At 38.2% G+C, this 19519-nt stretch overlaps 1 protein-coding gene across 1 annotated transcript in view; it reads left to right on the forward strand.

Moving 5' to 3' along the window:
- The window catches only part of KCNT2 (potassium sodium-activated channel subfamily T member 2), a 281831-nt gene that overhangs the window by 214738 nt on the left and 47574 nt on the right, over positions 1 to 19519 (forward strand). Inside the window, exons 15-21 of the mRNA XM_089515794.1 lie at positions 491 to 599; positions 3126 to 3275; positions 7113 to 7342; positions 9001 to 9217; positions 10186 to 10291; positions 11843 to 12015; positions 14542 to 14613. Of these exons, the coding sequence (XP_089371920.1) occupies positions 491 to 599; positions 3126 to 3275; positions 7113 to 7342; positions 9001 to 9217; positions 10186 to 10291; positions 11843 to 12015; positions 14542 to 14613 (1057 nt within the window). The remainder of the gene's footprint in view (positions 1 to 490; positions 600 to 3125; positions 3276 to 7112; positions 7343 to 9000; positions 9218 to 10185; positions 10292 to 11842; positions 12016 to 14541; positions 14614 to 19519) is intronic.

Genomic DNA, 19519 nt, shown 5'->3' on the forward strand with positions numbered 1-19519 from the left:
GATTTAAGTAGATGAGTTTAAATTTCTTTGGGTTTTGTGTGTGTTTTGATACTTCTACAAATTTGGACAGATGGAGTACATGAGTTAACTGGCCTAGGTTTAACATAACTAAGAATGCTGTCATATGTATTTGTGCTTGCATAGAAATCTATTGACTTCAATGGGGCTTACTGCAAACAAACAGAATATTTTCATGTCAAGTTTTTCAAACCTACAAATACACTTCCAGACACCAACCTTTTCTAGCAACTGTAGCACTTTATCTGATTTCTGTACGCAGCGTCAGCTAACCTCTGGATGCAAGATATGGATAGGAATGCCCCAGTAGATATTGTTTACTTGGACTTTCAGATTATTTTTGACAAAGCTGTTCACCAAAAACTTCTGAGAAACTGCTAAATTTTTCCTATGGGCTGCTAGCTAGTCATTTGTAACTTGAAATACAATTCTATCTCCTTTCTTCCCTTCCTCCCTGTTTCTTTCTTTGCAGATCATGTTGTATGTGAGGAGGAATTCAAATATGCAATGCTAGCATTAAACTGTATTTGTCCAGCTACATCTACACTTATTACCTTGTTAGTTCATACCTCAAGAGGACAGTAAGTATAAGAATTTTAATCATGTTTCAAGGAATTGATTTCTTTGTTCCTGAGGAATAAGAACAATCTATTTAGAATGCCCACTTTTCTCCATATATTGAACTATGTTGTTCCTTGGTTAGGTCACTTGCCTATGAGCTTTCTTCTCTCTCTCTTGTGTGTTTTCCTCCCTGTAACATGAGATCTAAAGACAATTGCTTGTACCTTTTTCATCTTAGGTGAAATTAGCAGGGTTTCAAAGCACAGCAGCTCCTGTTCTGGCATAGGAATTCTGGAATGCTTTGCCTATAAAGTTCCACTAACAGACATCTTCACTCTTCTATACACTATTTCATGTAAATTAGCTATATCAGCAAGATCTAATTTCTGTAGTCTGTGGTGAAAAATTAAATATCCAGAAAAGTTCTTTGAGATAAAATGTCTTCTATTCAGAGAGCTGGTACCCACATACTGGACAGTCTGGCAAGAGTAGTTTAGACGATAGAACTGGTTTGGGGGAATCATACATCCCCAAACCCTATATATTGTATATTCTCATATATTCTATATACTTCTATCATAATTAAAGGTAAGCTTGGGATTTGCTCTGGAAAGCCAAACATTTTGTGTCATCACATCATGTACCTGTTACTAATTGCTTAGCCACACTTGGGAGCCATGCCAGCTGATAGCTGTCGTGTGTGTGTGTGTGTGTGTATCCTCTCCAATTTCTAGCCAAGGTGGTGTACCCATTTAAAGGACAAGTCTCAGCATGTTGGATATCATCTTTCAACTTCAGACTAAAACTCAAAGTTGAATCGCCATCCCACTCACATGCAAGTTACCTGCCACCACTGTTAGAGAGAGATAGTGTGCTGCTTCCCAACTGCTATTATGATCTGATACAATTGTCAAAAATGGATTTGTTAACAGAAATTATGCTGGGGATGTATTGCACACATCATACCATATTAAGATTGATGGCCTACCTATAAACATTCAGGTCTGCATCCCTACTTGTGTAAATTCATTGAATGAGTCAGTTTCATTTAAGGGTTGACTTAAAATTCAACCATTAATTCATCAGGACTAGCCAAAAAAATAATAAATGGCAATTGTTGTTGAGCTGCAACTCTTAGAAGCTGTAGCCACATAACAGAGGTGAGGAACACTGGGAGTTGCAGTTCAACAACACCTGAAGGGTCATACAGTTCTCACTCCTGGCTTAGCAATGGGATTCTCGTCTGATTCTGTATTATCCCTTTTCGAGGCCTATTGCCATTTTTAACCCCATTCAAATATGTAAAAACAGGTGTGCAAGTTTGTCTATCTTTCTTCTTCTTTAACAGAGTTGCAATACCAATAATGCTTGTGTGCCAGGGAAGAATGTGAACAGCTCCATTTTCCCTGTCACAGAGATGCAACATGGAGGAAAGGTGTGCCAGATAGATTTCTACTACTTAGGTAGCTTTTACAGCAAAAGGAGCCTGCCAAAAGACAGGTGGCATCCTCCTGTGAAAGTATTTCTGTGACTCTATTTCTGGCTTAGAATTGTATTACAGTGTGAATTCCCATGTTGAGGTGCATGCTGTGTCTAATTAAGAAAATGAGAATGTTGCAAGGAATATGTGGCCATTGTGTTTGTCACTAAAACACTGGCGTGTACATGTTGTGCTGTTTAGGTTTTTGTATTACCCCCCCCCCCTCATGAAAAAGAAACCATGACATATCTTGGCAAGGAAGTGCCAAGATACTGAAGATGTCCAGTTTACAAGAACATGCACAAAGAAACAAAATGGAAAACATCACTATCTGGCAACTGAGAACACTGAAGGGAAGAAAATGTAGCTCTCTCAGCATTAATGTGCTCAGTCAAGAGCATACACAATTCTGAGCCCATAAATATGTACCAATTGTCTTTAATAAATAGGTATTAGTTAACATGAGATGAGAAAATGTTTGCTTTATCATTTCTAAGCATGCATAGTGGCTTCAGTGTTAGGCAGTGAATACATTCCAGGTATAAGTTGGAACTTTAAACTTGCTATCTATGGTTCTGGGTCCATTTGGGGGGTTACGGTTTAGTAACCTAGATAATTCCTTTAAAATTCAGGAAATGACATGGAAATCAAGTGCTGCCACTGGTGTTTAAAGTTATTTTTGTTTAATCACAGCCTTTTTTTTAAACAAACAAACAAACATTTTTTAAAAATATACAGAGGATCACAAAATGATTGTACCACTCAACCTGCCCCTAGTGAATTCTCATATTCAGTATTTTTACCAGGTAATTCAAAGTGTTATAATGTAGAAAGGTTGCCACAAGGAGCAGATGGAAAGAAAACAATACTGTTTTGTAACAACAGGAAAGGGAATCCCACCTTAGTAATTCCATGCATGGCTATGTATTCTGGAAAGACGAAGACTTTGAAAGAGAGCTTGGCACTGTTGCTATTTATTACCACTGGTATAGCATGATGAAAATGATGCATCAAATATTCATCTGCTTCATAGAACACTTATCTTTTCCCTCCTTTTGTGTTTCAGAGAGGGTCAGCAGTCACCAGAACAATGGCAGAAAATGTACGGCAGATGCTCTGGTAATGAAGTCTATCACATTAACCTGGAGGAGAGTGTGTTTTTTGCTGAATATGAGGGAAAGAGTTTCACATATGCATCTTTCCATGCACACAAAAAGTATGTTTCATTTCTAACCATGGAATTTAATATGACTTCCTTTTAAACATTCTTGCTTTGCTCCACTGGGAATGCACTAGACTCCTTGGTCTGCTGGGTGAAGCCTGCTTGCTGGATTGCAGAACCATCAGCTTTGGACATTTTGCAATTCTAGGCTGTAAAAACTGCACACCTTTACTGGAAACAGTGCTGGAACACCTATCCATTGCTCAATGAGTTCCTAATGAGAGATATCAGGAGCAAAGCTTTCTCAGAAACAGCAAACTCTGATCTGAAAGCCTAGAAAAAGCAGCACAGGGGAATAACTTTTCTTGGATAAATGATGCCCTGCCTGAGTGCCATTGTCCTGATCACTATTGCTTTCTTCATCCCATGACAGAGAACCAATAGATTGGCCCTCAGGAGAAATACTCAGGGCATTATGCTTGTTCCCTCCTCATTTCCATCCACTGTAAAAAAAAATCTCATAAAGCTGCTGTTAGTCTATGTGCCACATTTTAGCTGGGCTTTCCTTAACTTCTCCCTTGACCCCAATCCTGTTACCAAAGTCTTGGCATAGCTACATCTGACATATTCCTGGCTTGAACTTTTCCCCCTTTAGAAACTCTGAACCCAGTGGATGCCTCTTGTTCATATGGAAGTGGCAGGTATTGTGTTGCATTCCAACCAAACAAAAGTAGTTAACTGCAAAGCAGTGCAGATATTTTATAAAGTAAATATGACATTGCTGCTGGTTTTTTGCAATGTATTTTGATCAAATTAGTGTTCTAACCAGCAAGGTGCATTTAGGAAAAGCTGCTTATACCTCAAAAGTTGTTTCAAATACTGCTTCCTTGGATTTCTTATTAGGTGAAGAAAAGTCCAGACAAATTCTACTCACCCTTTGGCACAACAATACAAATGAGAAACAATGTGTTATCTACCACTATGATAGTTTTCTTTTGCTGATTGGTTGCCTATATCCATGCTTGGGTGAATTATATCTTAGATTGGGCTGTTCTCATCATTAAAGATGAGTCTCAGAGATACAACAAATTATAAAAAGAGATGCTTAAAAATTAGAAACAAAAGTATTTTCTCTTTACCTGTTTTCTGTGGTTTATGAATAGATTCTATGGATACATTATAGTGAGAAAAGTATGTGATAACAGTCTTTACTCATAAATGATAGAATAGTTTTACTGTGATGACTACTTTTTTGTGGTAGAACATTATATTTCACATGATTTGTCCCCAAAAGGGGGATACAATTCTGGTTTGTAGAGTTAGCTGTCTTAACAAAGATTTTCCCCCTACCCCACTTAGCTTCCCCCAAATTCTGAGAACACAAGAGAGTGAGATGTCATGCATTCTTAGAGTACGGGGGAAGGTAATTTTGTGCAACCCAGGGCTCGGGAATAGGCTTCTTGGATGTCTATGTTTGACATTGGCAAAGCCAATTTAATGAGTCCTTAGAGTCATATTGTTCTTTGTTTTGGGAAATTGCCTGTTCCATGGGGACAATTTTTCCAGGCAGCCTTCCCTAACTTTGAAGTACCACTTAGAAGCCAGGAATAGGAGGAAAAGGTTTGCTTGAAGCTGACAGCCTTTTTCTCTTAACGAAAATCCAGGTGTTTTGTTTACCTTCTCTTGTGCACTACACTAGTACAATAAAGTGTTATACATCTTAGAGATGTAACAGGATGTAACAATTGTGTCAACAGGATTGTGGCCAATGTCTGTGATATTTTCAGTATGTAAAGAGCTGTAAGCAAGGGAACATCATTCCACCAGTACCCCACAGTATATAATCGACATTACATATATTTAACTGACTGAATGCTGATTTTTACCTTCATTATCAAAAATTCTAAAATATGACTATGTCTCCAGAGCTTTTAGACTTGCTTTTCCAGGGAGTTAGCTCAAAGTTTTGTACTCTAGCATGGCAGCTTTATATTATCCTTTCAAACCGTGTTTGCCCATTAAGGTCCAGGGAAATCAGGCAGAGTACCGGTGGCTACATTTTTGGCCATCTTTCCTCCATCCTGATGGGATAGCCAGTTGACAGTAATACACTGACACTCCACTTGCTAATCAAAATGACAAGAAGATGGATGTGGTCCCTTACAGGATCTAAGGCAGTTGTGTGTAAAGAACTTGTAGATTCAGACACTGGACATCCCCATGCCACCACTGTGGAATGGAGGAGCAAGAAGTGGACAATCACACTTCCAGGACTCACACAGGACTTTGCAACTTTGTCTTATGAAGCAGATTGCTCCAGAACGTTGCCACAGGATAAATGTACTATGTAAGAGGTATTTTGATAGCAAGCTTACCCTTGACTTGAGTACAGAATGCCAACAACTTTAGGTGTATGGTGGTACACCTTGGGTACCTTTTGTCTCAGAGCACCTGGCCTAGGACTGGTAGAATAAGGAGCATGAACTGGCTTGATCTCATAGCCATCCACCTCACCCTTCTAGCATTCAAGCAGGACATATCCTGCATGAAGATTCTGATGGGCAACACCACAGTGAAATAGTAAGCGAAGCAGAGGAATATTCAGTAAAAATCTCTCATTACTGATTTATTTTTCACAGAAAATCTGTATAGTACTTTTCATTTTCACAGAAAATCCCAAAACATTTCATGAATAAAACTGTAACAAATGTCATAAATTAAATTAATTAGTAGAAGAATTAAAAAAATCACCAGTTAACAAGAAGAAAAGGAAAGAATCCAGTGATGAGGACTGAGATGCTGAACAATCAACAGGAAGTGAGATGGCACGAGACTTGTGTTTAAACCAACCTCCAAAATCCTAGTACTACTCTGAATGAAGTAAACATTTTACTGTTCAAGTTCGAGTGTTTGCTTGCTTGCTTGCTTGCTTTCTATGCAAAGTATGACACATCCTGGTGCACAGTATGAACTGCACCTTCTTTATGCAAGTAGAGTTAGCTATGCAAACACAAACCACAGTCTACAGCACCTTAGAGACTGTACCCCACTTAAAAATTACTAGACCTATAAGGATTTTTGCGTGGTGAAGGAATGAGCATGATTCTATAGCTTACACAGTGTGAGATGCAATCACTCTATGTGGATACTCAATGTAAATGATTCTGCTTCATCAAAAGAAGAATTGCATGAATGGAGCGGTCATGAAAAATGGCATGCCTATATCATTTGTCATATTTATGTGGTTATTGGCGGGAGGAGGTGATCATAGTGGCTTTCTACTCACAGAAATATTTTGCAAGTCCCATAGATATCTAACTATGCTCACATAGCTGCAGTCTGGCTCTCATGTCTCTTTAGGCATTATGTTAGTCTTATAAATCAAGTTCTAATAACAAGGGGAAATCTATTGACTAGTTTATATCAACAGAGAGCTGGAACAGACTGGCAAATTAAGCTGCCTTTTGGGCAGCTTTGGAGCATGGTGTTTACACGGCACATGTTCCCAGGCCATCCAGAAGTCTCCTGGCCATTTACATGGGGGCAGCTCCATGGTGCGCAAGTGGTGTGGTGTTTACACGTTGCATACCGCCATGGTATGCGATTTCAATTTGCCCCTTCTGCAGGTCTATTTCGGCCTAGAGTCTATCTTTTGAACATTCGACAAATGCATTGTTTCTTGTAGAACTGGTATATTTTTCTCCTCTTTTGAATGAATATTGTAATTTTTTTGCTGTTTATTTTTGGTTTCAGTGTAATGCATTTTCATATTGCCCATCTTGAGGTTTTGCCCTAATATGAGAGACTTACAGAAACAGCTACACAAATATTTCAATACCTTGTTGTCTAGTTCTTGCTAACCTTGTGCTATTTTTTTATTTTAAAATTAAGGTTCGGTGTCTGTTTAATTGGTGTTAGGAGGGAAGACAACAAAAATATTTTACTGAACCCAGGTCCTCGTTATATTATGAGCTCCTCAGACATATGTTTTTATATCAACATCACAAAAGAAGAAAATTCAGCTTTCAAAAAGCAAGAACAGCACCGGAAAAACCACTTATCCAAGTCCTTTTATCATGGACCCTCTCGGTTGCCAGTGCACAGCATAATTGCTAGTATGGGTAAGCAAAACGGAGGCCAGTCAGTCAAACATCATTATTGGGTTGACCATCAATCCCAACAGAAAACAAATAGCCTTCCCAACAAACTGCACCAAATCAAAGCCATAATAGTAATAAGAGATACAGCTTCTTTTCCATTTCTGGGAAAGCAAGAAATTGGCTCCAAACCTTGCAAGGTAAAGTACTGAGACTGCCAGTAAGGTCACCTGTTACAAGAAGCCAGCAGCCAGTCAGATTTTCTGCACATCAGACTAATTATCAAAAACTACATGCAAACCTTTGGTACAAACTGCAGAACAAATAGCACAGTAACATAAACAATGAGGAACATTGTCTATAAAAATGCCACAAGAGCAGAAACTAGAATTATAAAGCATTTTCCTAAAACACAACTTACCAGATTCCTTTTTTATAAAGAGATCATAACAACATCTATACACTCCTAGGGATTGTAGCCCATTTATACATCTATATCACAAAGATATTTTTTTTTGCAAATTTTATATAACACCTTATGCTTAATCTGTTAAGGACAAGTTGTTACCCAAAATTTGGTAGCTTTAATCATTTAAGCATATGGCCCAAGGATATTGAAAGAAAATAATTTGCTTCTCAAATTTCAAATTAAAAGTCTTCAAAAGGTTATTTATATTTTGTGTCACTTCCAAAGAATTTAAATCAATCCTTCCTTTGTACTTATAGAAGATTTGGACAATGACTTTTCCTGCAAATGTTTTAATGGATGTCACAGCATTGACTCCCTTGTAGGTCAACAGTTACATGGCCTGTTTTGGCTGCTGTTAATAATGTTTCCATGTCATACACTCATGCAACAAAGCAAAAGTGTTGCAAATTCTTAAGCTGTGTAATATAGCTGTATGTGAGTTCTTGCCCAAAAAAACATTACTTTTAATTTTGCTAGAAGTGATCATACAATATTCTGTCTACCATAATGTTCCAAATTCTTTCAACAATAATCTTAATCCAGTGTTAAATACAGATAAAGTGTCATGTCAACTGCATATAACAACACAAATACATGAGAATTTTGCATGACTGGAAAAAAATCTTTTTTTTATAATTTATTTTTATGTTTTATTTACTACAGATACTGTATAACTGATATAAAATAAAGGGGAAAAACACTGTCTTCCACTTTTAAATCTATTTATGTTTGGAACCAATTTACTCACTGTTTCAATTGCAGAAATGTTGATGCTGGAAGTAAAGTATCCCCTCAGTATGTTTCCTTGATTATTCAGGTTGTCAATAGGGAAGTTATGAAAGCTGAATGTGTCATTAAGTACCTTTTGTTGGCTTGAATGCAACAGGGATGATGAACTCTCCTAGATCTTTTCCATTCTGCCTGCATCTTGGTGGCAATAGCACGTATCACCTTGGTGCTAGGAACTGGAATTAAACACAATGATGAAGCTCTTCCAGGGAAGCAGTTTCTGTAAGCTTGTTTTGTTCTCAACTGGCAGTCATCATGTCCAGCACAGGTTCCCTCCACAGAATAGCTAAAGGGGGCTGCTGCATAGTTCCAGCTTCCCCCTGGAAATTCTTGAACCCATTCTTCTTGGTTAAATTAAACATGTTGAGATTTTTTCCTCCACTGTTACTATATTCTTCTGACTTTTCTCTGCATTTCCCCCCAGGGACGGTAGCTATAGATTTGCAAGATACAGGCTGCAGATCTCCAAGCGCAGCTACCCTAACCCTTCCTTCAGAGGCAGGCAAAGCTGGCAGAAGGCCAAGCATTGCACCCGTATTGGAGGTTGCTGACTCTTCAGCTCTTCATACCTGTGACCTCTTAAGTGACCAGTCAGAAGATGAAACAACTCCCTCAGATGAAGAAGTTTCAAATGGCTTAGAGTACGTTCAGTTCAAATATCTAAGCCTGTATGTTTAAAAAGACATGGAACTGGGAAACTGAAATTAGTTTTCTGTGGTGGAACTCATTAGAAGCAGAACATTAATATTTTTATCTGAAATGTCTGCTCAGGTGCTAAAGTGATGCCTTCAAGAAAAATATTAAATGGAAAGAGAAAATGAATAAAAAACCCTACTTTTGAACACAGCTTGGGAAATTACTTTCAAGAAAACTGAACATAATTACACACTGAAGCCATCTATAACTGAGCGGTGGGAGCATGATGCTCTGGTACACAGAGCATTATCCTACTTCTGCTAATATGGATAGTTTCAACATGTTATTGTATTTATTCTCATAAATAACTGTGGAAGTGCTGTTTTAAAATGCAATGAATACTATATGATACATGTTCTTCAAAAATCTCAAAGCCCAGTTGTATGAACATGTATTATATAATGAAACTTGTTGAAGCTACTAGAAACAACTTCTGAGACTGTAGTAGCCATTAGTCTCTTTGAAGAGAGCAATTCTTTTCAGGCATAACACAAAAGGGTACAATCTATACCAAACTAAAAACATAAGGTTACCACTCAAATTGCCATGACTCAGTTGGCTGAGCAAACTAGTGATGTTTATATATACAAAAGTCAAAAGCTTGACTTCCCCCCCATTTCAGTGATTCCAAGAGAAAAGATGCAACAAGTGGGATGGAGAAACAAATAGACCAAGGAGAGAGCAATGGAGGCAGAGAACATAATGCTGTTTTAAAGATTTCTAAAGGGACATTTTGTAGGTTTATTTTAAGGGAAAGAAGCATAGCTATTCTGTCCTTCAAGCGAAGGAAGGTATAGCAATGCGGGGCGGGGGGGGGGGGGGTTACACTGTGAAATCTCTAGCCAATGGAAATGTTTTGTAAGACTGCTTATAACTGACAACAATATTAATACCAATGTCTTCCTTGCCTTAGGTACCTGAAAGGCTACCCCCCTTACTCCCCTTATATAGGAAGTTCTCCCACATTCTGCCATTTGCTTCATGAAAAAGTGCCATTCTGCTGTCTAAGATTAGATAAGGTAAAACTATACTTGTTTCATGTAGAGACCTGCAATGGTTTTGCTCCTTATTGGTTTAAAACAAACATACAAACAAACAAACAAACAAATAATAAAACTTTTATTTTTAATCCCACTTTTCTGTGACGAGACAACAAAGCGGCTCACAACAGTAGAAATGGGGAGAATTTTTGAATGTTTGAGAAACGTTTTTAAAAAACATGTTTGTGGCGTGTTGAGAAACCCTGATGAGAAGAAAAACTGGGCTGATGAGAATTTTCAATTTGGGTGCTATTTTGTGCAGAAAACAGATTTTCTGCATGGAAAATAATACTTAAGTACAGAAATATTAATTCCTGGATAGAAAATATTTTCTGTGCAGAAAAAAATCTATTAATGGGATATTTGTCTCTCATAAAATTCGTACATGGTTGATCTGCACACAAAACAGCATTTTCTGCACAGAAATACAGACTTTTCTGCAGAACAACTAATATTTCTGCATTGAAATAATATTTTACATGCTGAACATGTTGTTTCCTGTGCTAAAAAATGCTGTTTTCTGTACAACTTTGTACAATTTGATGCATAAAAGTCCTAAATTGCAAATGGCTTTCAAAAACTGTGTGGCTTTCGAAGATTTTCTCAGAGAAATTACTTGTTGCTGCCTATAAGAAGAAGCTTTGTGAAGAATTAGATTTCTAATATGAACACAAATCATGGTTTGTCAGCCACCCAGGTTTAACGTAGTCACTGTCTAACCACTCCCAGAAACTACTTGTTGCCCTTGGTTTTCTGAAGGAGGTAGTAGTAGTTTTATGTGACAATGTTGCCACAGAATTTGACACAAGTTGGGTTTTCACTTCAAAATCTGTGTGAGTCGTCTTCATTCTGTTGGGAGCATTGGATTCTTTCAGAGAGGGTAGGTCATCAATGAAAGTCAGGAGATGTTTTTATTTGTTTGTATTTTTGCATATGACTAAAATAAGTGCTGTCCCAAGACATGTTGCTACTTGATGCAAATAACAGGGATGTATTTACCACATACCCTCCTTGAATTTTACTTCTGGTGTTGACACATTCAACCCAACTTGAAAGCAAAATGGTAGTTTACAAAGAACAGGGCAGACTGTGAGTTGCACAGGGGCCTGTTCTCCAACAGAGAGGAATAGGTCAGAGTCTGCTCCTCTTCCCTAACATCTGCTGACGGAGGCAGTTGTCTCATTCTGCCCTATCAAAGTGCTTCAGAAGCACATTTTCTCAGTATGAGTTGCTTGTATATTTAAAAAGATAAAAGGCTTGTGTGCCCATGATCAGAAAAGACCTCTCGTATCTGGTAGACCAGATTATATGAGCCAACAGCTTGTTATTTAAATATCAATCTTATTTTGTTCTACTATTTAGTACCTAGAATTTCCACAGCATACAAGTACACTTTTGTGTGTGGAACTGTATTTTATGATGGTGGCAAACCAATTCAGTTAAATATGTTGAAAGTGTAGTCTTGTAGAAGTTTCTTCTGTAAATAAAAACACTCTGCCTTTTTTAATTATTATTATCTACTGATTATAGGGATGCCAGCATAATTACTATGAAGATGCCAAAGCTTATGGATTCAAAAACAAAATCATTATTGTTGCTGCAGAGACTGCTGGGAATGGACTCTACAACTTTATTGTTCCTCTCAGGGCTTATTATAGACCGAAGAAAGAGCTCAATCCCATAGTATTGCTACTGGATAATCCGTAAGTGGGTTTTTCGTTTGTTTTAAATGCTTGCTCTTTTATCACACAGATTAAGGATTCACTTTCAATACATGGCATGTGTTATATGTTGTGGTGAACCAGTTCATTAAATTAGTGATTTTAAATCAGAAGCATTGTGGCATTAGTTCTCTGACAATGGTCAATAGTTTGGGAAATGCTAACTTTATTTTATGCCTCAAAGACAGATTTGCAAGACCAAGAATAGAATGGTCTTGGAAAAACAGGGAAAATGAAGCAAAGTTTCTCATCATTGTAGCAGCAGATATGAACATCCATGTGCATTAGCATGCTATTTGCATTGGTGAATATTGTAAGATGTTGGGGGGTGGGTGGGAAACGTGCTCACCATAGCCAGCTCTTGGGCACATGCACAGATACAATTGAAAGGTTTTCACTTTGCTTTCTTGTTTGATCAAAGAAAATTGCTTAGAACAGTAAACCTTCTGAGAAAGCCTGTAAAGGATATGCTCTTGGTGCTTTGTAAATGAAAATGTTACCTGACTCAGCTGCATATATTCATTTCTACTAGTAAAAACTTCACACACCTTCATCTTGAATGTAATTTAATTTATATTTAGTCCTATTGATGATCTACCACAGATTAGTGACACCAGACCAGATACAGATGGTTGGGGTAAATAAAAGCCAGTTTATTACAAACCTGGAAGGAGCAAGAGCTAGGGGCAGGTTCAGGTGAGGCTAGGTGTCATCCCTTGACTATCTCTTAAGCCTTCCCTTGGACTACACCAACCCCTGAGCCTCAGGGTCAGTCCAATCTCTGGGCTGCTCTCCAGCCAACAATCTACTAGAAAACAAACCCACCCTATTCCCAGGACTTTACAGGTGAGAGCAAACCCCAGGCATGCCTCAAAGGTTGACTCCTTTCACACTCCCAGGTCCCAGGTCCTAGCAAGGTAGTTTCAGAACTCTACCATTCACCAATACGGTGCCAACGTGAACACTAAACTTTTATATTCTCCCCCTGCTACCTGCCGAGTGAAAGCCTATTTACCAACACTGCCCATAGCCAATTGTGCTAGCTCCTTAGATATAGTGTGGGGTACAAAAAAACCTGGGTAAAGGGAAGAAAAATCTTACCTAGCTCCAAAGTGACCATCTAGGCTCCCACTGCAGTGAAGACAGAAGGGTGGACCATAGAATAGCTTCATGAAAGAGACACATTGAGGTATGGGCAGTCCTGTTATAGTCTCATACTCTGCCCCCACCCCCACCACCTACAGCCCATTGCCTCATGCCATGCAAAAAGCCTCCCCAGAGAGGCAATCAAAGCGGCCCCTTCCTCAGTGCAGTGTGTCACACATGTGTGGGACCCTGCATCAACTTTCACTAACAACAATACTGAATCTGTGATTTGTGGTAAACATCTATCAGAGTTTTTCTATCTAGGAACCATGATACATGAAATACTTTTAAAAAGCTCTTTCAACTTCAGATTCTCATATTTCACAGGGCATAGTATTTGGACTCTAAACCGAGGGTGCCCTCTAGTGCTTGCAGTGCATGCTTGTATTTTAAAAGTACCACTTCTGCAAGATATTCTTTAGTATATTTTATGTACTTCCTGATTATGTGTGACAATGTTTCTTTTCCCTCACAATAATGAAAGAGACTCGCCCTTACTAGTTACCACAGGAACTCTTAGTATGACAAAAAATGTAAGCTTTGCAATTATCACAAAATATAAAATACAGCAAAACAGTTTTCTGAACACAAATTTCACTTGCAAGAAACTTGCAGCAGAACACAAAATTGACTTAATTCAATGATTGCACAAAATCAGTCTAACAGATTTAAGCATGCTCAAGTTCCATTGATTTCAACAGGATTTATATCCATGCAGTTGTACATTGGACCATTTTATATGGCATGCAGTGACAGCTCTGTAGTAGGTTGATTTACTTCAGCTAGCACAGGAAAGCTCGAACTTTTTGATAAAATATTTCCCACCCACATTACTGCATCATTCATCTCAAGCCTCTAATCATTCTGGCTCATGTCACAGAAAAAATGGCTTCCATGAAGTGGGTATAAAGAACACCTGTATTGATCAGTGAACTGTCATTAACCATAGTATTTTGTATAATACTGTGCTGCAATGCTTCCGATTAAATATTTTTGTTTAAAATACTCTTATGTGCATATTTTAAAAAATGAGTAAAATCACAACGTTGGATTCCTACTTAGTCATGGTTATATACATTAACTGAAATCCATGGGACTTACCCTGATCATGACTAACTCAAATTTCATGGATCTACTCTATGTATGACTAAGTCTAGGACCAATCAAGTGTTTTCACTAGTTCTAACAAAATGAATCACTGTAAAGGAATGAATAAACTGTTCTGTATGTTATCTTAGAATGCATTTGCATTTCCAAGGTGGTGTAAAACTGTTTTTAAATTGATTTAGCATTTAATACTTGCCAGTTATCACACCACATTTGTGATGTTATCTTTCACTTTGTGACCCATCTGCTGCTTAGGCCAGATATGCATTTTCTGGATGCAATATGTTGGTTTCCAATGGTTTACTACATGGTGGGCTCTATTGACAAGTAGGTAAAACAATCCTTGGAGCACTAAGTATTGTAGTATGTTGTGATGTGCAGTGTCTTGTAATTGCATGTACATGTGTGTGGTACCATCTTTGCATGCATATTTGTTCTTAACCCTTGTGAACCCTTCAGCCTTGTGAATTTAGAAATAATACTGAAATTGCACACGATTACATGTTTTCTCATGGCTGCTTCTGAGACGTAAAAGGCTCAGGTTTATGTTGATTTGAAATGGAGAAGGATTTGGGAAAGTTCTAATGTTTGCCACAAAGCTAATAAAGGGCAATTAGAAGCAGACCCAAATCAATGGAGTTGTAGTAGAAACAAGTTGATGGACTTGTAAATGAGTCTCCTGAGTCCAAGCAGAAGAGTCATCTACAAGTCCATTGATTTAGATCATGAGAGATTCAAAAAAGGCCAGAAGTTATCCAGGGTCACTTCATTAACAAAGGAAAGGCTGGGCAAATCCATCTTAAATAAGGAGTGGAATTTGCATCTGGGGAGAAGGTAGCTAAGGAGAAGCATACTTGTCCAAAACTCTGAGATTTGGATGATATGGGACTAGGATAGGGATGGTAATTCTTGATTTTCCCCATCTTGATGTGTGTCAGGAAAAATCCATCTCTTTTATTTCTCATGCTGTCAGGAGGTGAAGGAAACATCCCCTGCCCTGAGATGTCAGGAAGCTATTCAGCTTTCTCTGGAAAATGCACATCTTTCATTGAAAAATGCTCAGCTTTTCCTGCTGCTTTTGGGTACTTTTGGGTACTGCTTTTCCACAACAATAATGTTAGAGGATTCAATCATTTCACCATTTTTATACTGCATCCAGATTAAGGTCAGTTAGGGGTAAAGGAGTACTCTAGCCCCTCTGACTTCTTGAAAATGTTACGCAGAGTGAATAAAGTGACTTATGGTTTTTCCCCCTTAAATATCAGGCAAAGGGACCTTCCACAAATAGAGCCCTTCTGTTTGCAGAAAGCAGATCCTGAATCCAGCTCATCGTGTTTATTTGGACAAGATCCTGTCAATGTATTTTCCTTTTTTGACCCCAATTTACCAGTTCCTTCACTGGCATATGTGCAGATATGAATACACCCTATTAAAATGAATACAATTGTGACAGTCTTGTCATCTTAACAGTTTAGCAGATTGTGCTGCCCAGACACCCTCCAGATGGCTGTTGACAAGCTTACAGTAAATGCCCTGTACAATATTTAATTCTCTGAAGCTGTTAAAAGAAAAATTTAAAAAAGGATCTATAAAGCAGTTATAATGAGCTCCATTACTAATGCCAATGGAACCTTGCATGTCTAAAAGAACATGGAGTTGTTCTGTAAGAAAGCGGGAGCCACTCCTACATAGTGCTGCTATGCCCTCGCCAAACTACTAGGGTCAAGCTTTTCAGTCAAAGTCTGTCCCCCCATTCCTCCCCTCTAAACAATCTCTTTGAGCCTTCTGCCTTCCACATGCTCTCAGGAAAAGATATGGAGAGAGTAAGACAGAGAGGGGGGGGGGATGTAAAGACATGGGAGAAACAAGTTTGGGAGCGGGGAAAGATGCAGTGGTGAGAAACTGACAGTACTACACCAAGTGAGTGATCAGATAAGGGTTCAAAATATCACAAAGTGCAAATGCACAACTACTCTACATGTGTGGACTCAGGTAAAGGGGTGTAACCACACTCCAGAAATAAAGCAGTGTGACAGTAATGGCCGTTTGACAGTGGAACACATTCCCTTGGAGTGTAGTGGAATCTCCTTCCTTGGATGTCTTTAAACAGAGGCTGGATGGCCATCTGTCAGGGATGCTTTGATTGAGATTTCCTGCATGGCAGGGGGTTGGACTGGATGACCCTTGTGGTCTCTTCCAACTGTATGATTCAATGATTCACTTTAGTGGTCATGACTCTATTCTACTGAATCCTGGAATTTGTAGTTTGGCGAGTCAGATCAGGCTAAACATCTCACCAAATTACAAATCCCAGGAGTCTATAGGATAGAGTTATGACAATTAAAGTGGTGTCAAACTGTTTTAATTCTACAGTGGGTCTATATCCACATAATATACACGTTGATGTAACACTCCACTAATGATTGATTTTTAATTCAGATAAAATTAAAGAGTTACTGAAAAAGGTTCATGCTCTGTGCATGGGAGGAAGCAATAATACAGTGATGGTTTCCTTGTGGTGTTTCTCCCATGGGTCTGATGTATGGGTGGGATGGGACTTGGTCAAGACCCTTGACAAAGTCTCAGGCCAGGCCAGGTATCTTTAAGTATGGACCTAAAAGGAGAAATTCCTTCTGTGGGACCCACTCTGATTTCCCACCACCACCATAAAGCTTCTTGGCTCCCACAGGTGGTACCTGGGCTCTACCTGACCCAGACTGTCATTCTAACTCCCCCAACTATCACAATGATAAGGGGCCTAGTCTGAGTGTACCATTCTGATATTGTGGGAGGAAATATGTAACAAGTTATCTGAAGAAAATAGATCATGCACAGCAGTGGAAATGGTTGTTGTTTCATCTGTTTTGAACTTCTGCTGAGCTTTTAATGCTAAAAGTAAAAATAAATAAATAAATATAAATTCACTGAGGAAAAATTAATTAAAAAATCCTAGCCATGATGTGGTTAGCCTTGAGGCATAAGTTATCAATGGATCAAATCTGAGACTGCCTCCTCTATTGTTGTTTTCCTTTCCAGTAATTAAAAATCAATAACCCTGGCATAACCCCCAAAGAATGTTATACAACTTTAATGACTGGTAGATTAATCATTTTGATAGGATAGGGATAAAGAAGGGAGAAATGTGCTCATTTGCCTTTTTTAATACTTATCTGTTCAAATGGTATTATGCCTGCTTTTCTAATTTTGTCAGTTAATAATTTATGCAGCAAATCACTGTATTTGCACAGTCGCCTAATAACACTTTAATTCAATGTAGGTTCAACCCTTGTTAGCTGCCAGTCAGCCTCTAATCCAATTGTCAGTCAACATTTATTGTTACAAGCATAAGTCACAAAAGCAAATAATCTAATACAAAATATGCCAGTGTCATATGTTTCAAACCTCCAAACCCCAGTAAATCATTTTGTTGACCGAACAATCCATGCACATCTTAGAGGATTATGGGACACATTTTTAATACACTTTAGAATTCATTCAAGTTGCCAGGGAAATATTAGACTTCACTGTTGTCCCATGTGAAGTAGTAATGTGAACTAGTAATATGTTCTTGAATGGATCCAGCATGCTCCATACATGTATGTCACAGGGTGATTAATACTGATGACTGGGATATATCAACAAAGCTTGTCTCTATGATCTTTTTATGATGGCACCTCTGAGAAGCTGAAAGAAGTTCCAGGTGTTTCTTGCTGAATCAAAACAAAGTTATTGAAGTTTTAAAAAGACAAACACATACAGAGTGCTGCATGTAGTGGAGTCAAGGAGAAATGGATTTTAGATATAAAATGTTTTGTTCAATGAATTAATATTTACAGCTGATGACACTCTGTGAAACAGAGTGTACCCATTTTTCTTTTGGTTGGGGAGCTAGGTGCATATTATCATCATCATCATCATCATTATTATTATTATTATTATTATTATTATTATCATTATTATTTTCTTATATCTCACTTTTCTCCCAACATAGGGACTCATGTGTATGCATGCATTCAAACAACTATAAATACCCTATATAGACATTGTGTACGTACTTTCATCCATAAATTACAAGAATTCAGCAATGCTTTTTTGGCTAATGAGATGTGCAATTGCTCACTGATATAATCATGTCCATATTTTGTTACTACATTACTAAAGGTGGTCTAGAACTGCTAAAAATGGTGGTCCATAGTGCAGAGTGGATCCACAAACCATCAGCTGCTATTCCTCAGAGATGTTCTGGGAAAGAAAGAGACAATTGTATCCAGTGTCCACAAATGGGTCCTGTACACAGGCACAGTTTTTTTGATTTTGTTTTTTTGCTATTCGCTCACATCAAATAACTTGAGAAGGTAGAAAACAATGAGGAAGTCACATTACAATATGTTACATTACAAGTCTCAACTCAAACCCATATAGTTAATGAGGTAAATAGCATCCTACTGACACAATGCTATTAAGCAAAACTCACCTCAATAACCAGCTATGTTATAGAGATAATTTTTTGGTGTATTTCAATTGTCAAGGATCTACGTGTTTGCATTCAAGTACATAATGGCTGTTCTTCTGTGTTAAAGGAAATATCCCATTTAATAAAGACTTTGGGGCTGTGAAGACCAGTCATTTGGGCTAGCTTGCAGGTGGAGTTGTGGTGTAGTGTCTCCATGACACATTTTCTGGCTCTGCCCCTAGGATGGTGTGACGCTGTGCGCTGCACCACACGGCACATGGTGCACTGCATCTCGGTGCTCCTCTGGTGCTGCGTACATATGACACAGTGCTGAAGGAGCATCGCCAAGCTATTGCCTCCTTTTTACTACCTGCGGCATACAGTTGCTGCGGCCCTGATCTGGCTGTAACGGCTGTGTGTACAGGCCTTTCATTTTTTAGACTTTACAAATTCAGTTCTCTAATTAAAGCAGTTATCTGCAAATGCATCTGAGAAAGTAGGCTGCAGTCATACTGCCAACTTCTTTCTTTCAGTTAGTCTCAAAGGTGCTACAAGATATCTTTACATAAGTTACCATGTTAGGTTTTTCAAGAAATGGATATCTGAAACCATTTCTATGTGGCAAATACGAAGACTGTGATATCTATAGGAGATAGCCACACTGTTAAACCTCTATACAGACATTAGCTATGCTACCACCAAATGATAGATCTGATACAAAGGAAAGGATGCTAAAAAGAAACATTTTTAAACATAAGTGAAAGGGTGAAGATAATGTGT

Source organism: Sceloporus occidentalis, unplaced genomic scaffold (assembly GCF_023333645.1).
Source record: "Sceloporus occidentalis isolate IW3139 unplaced genomic scaffold, rSceOcc1.0.p SCAF_3, whole genome shotgun sequence".
In the NCBI taxonomy this organism is placed as follows: Eukaryota; Metazoa; Chordata; class Lepidosauria; order Squamata; family Phrynosomatidae; genus Sceloporus; species Sceloporus occidentalis.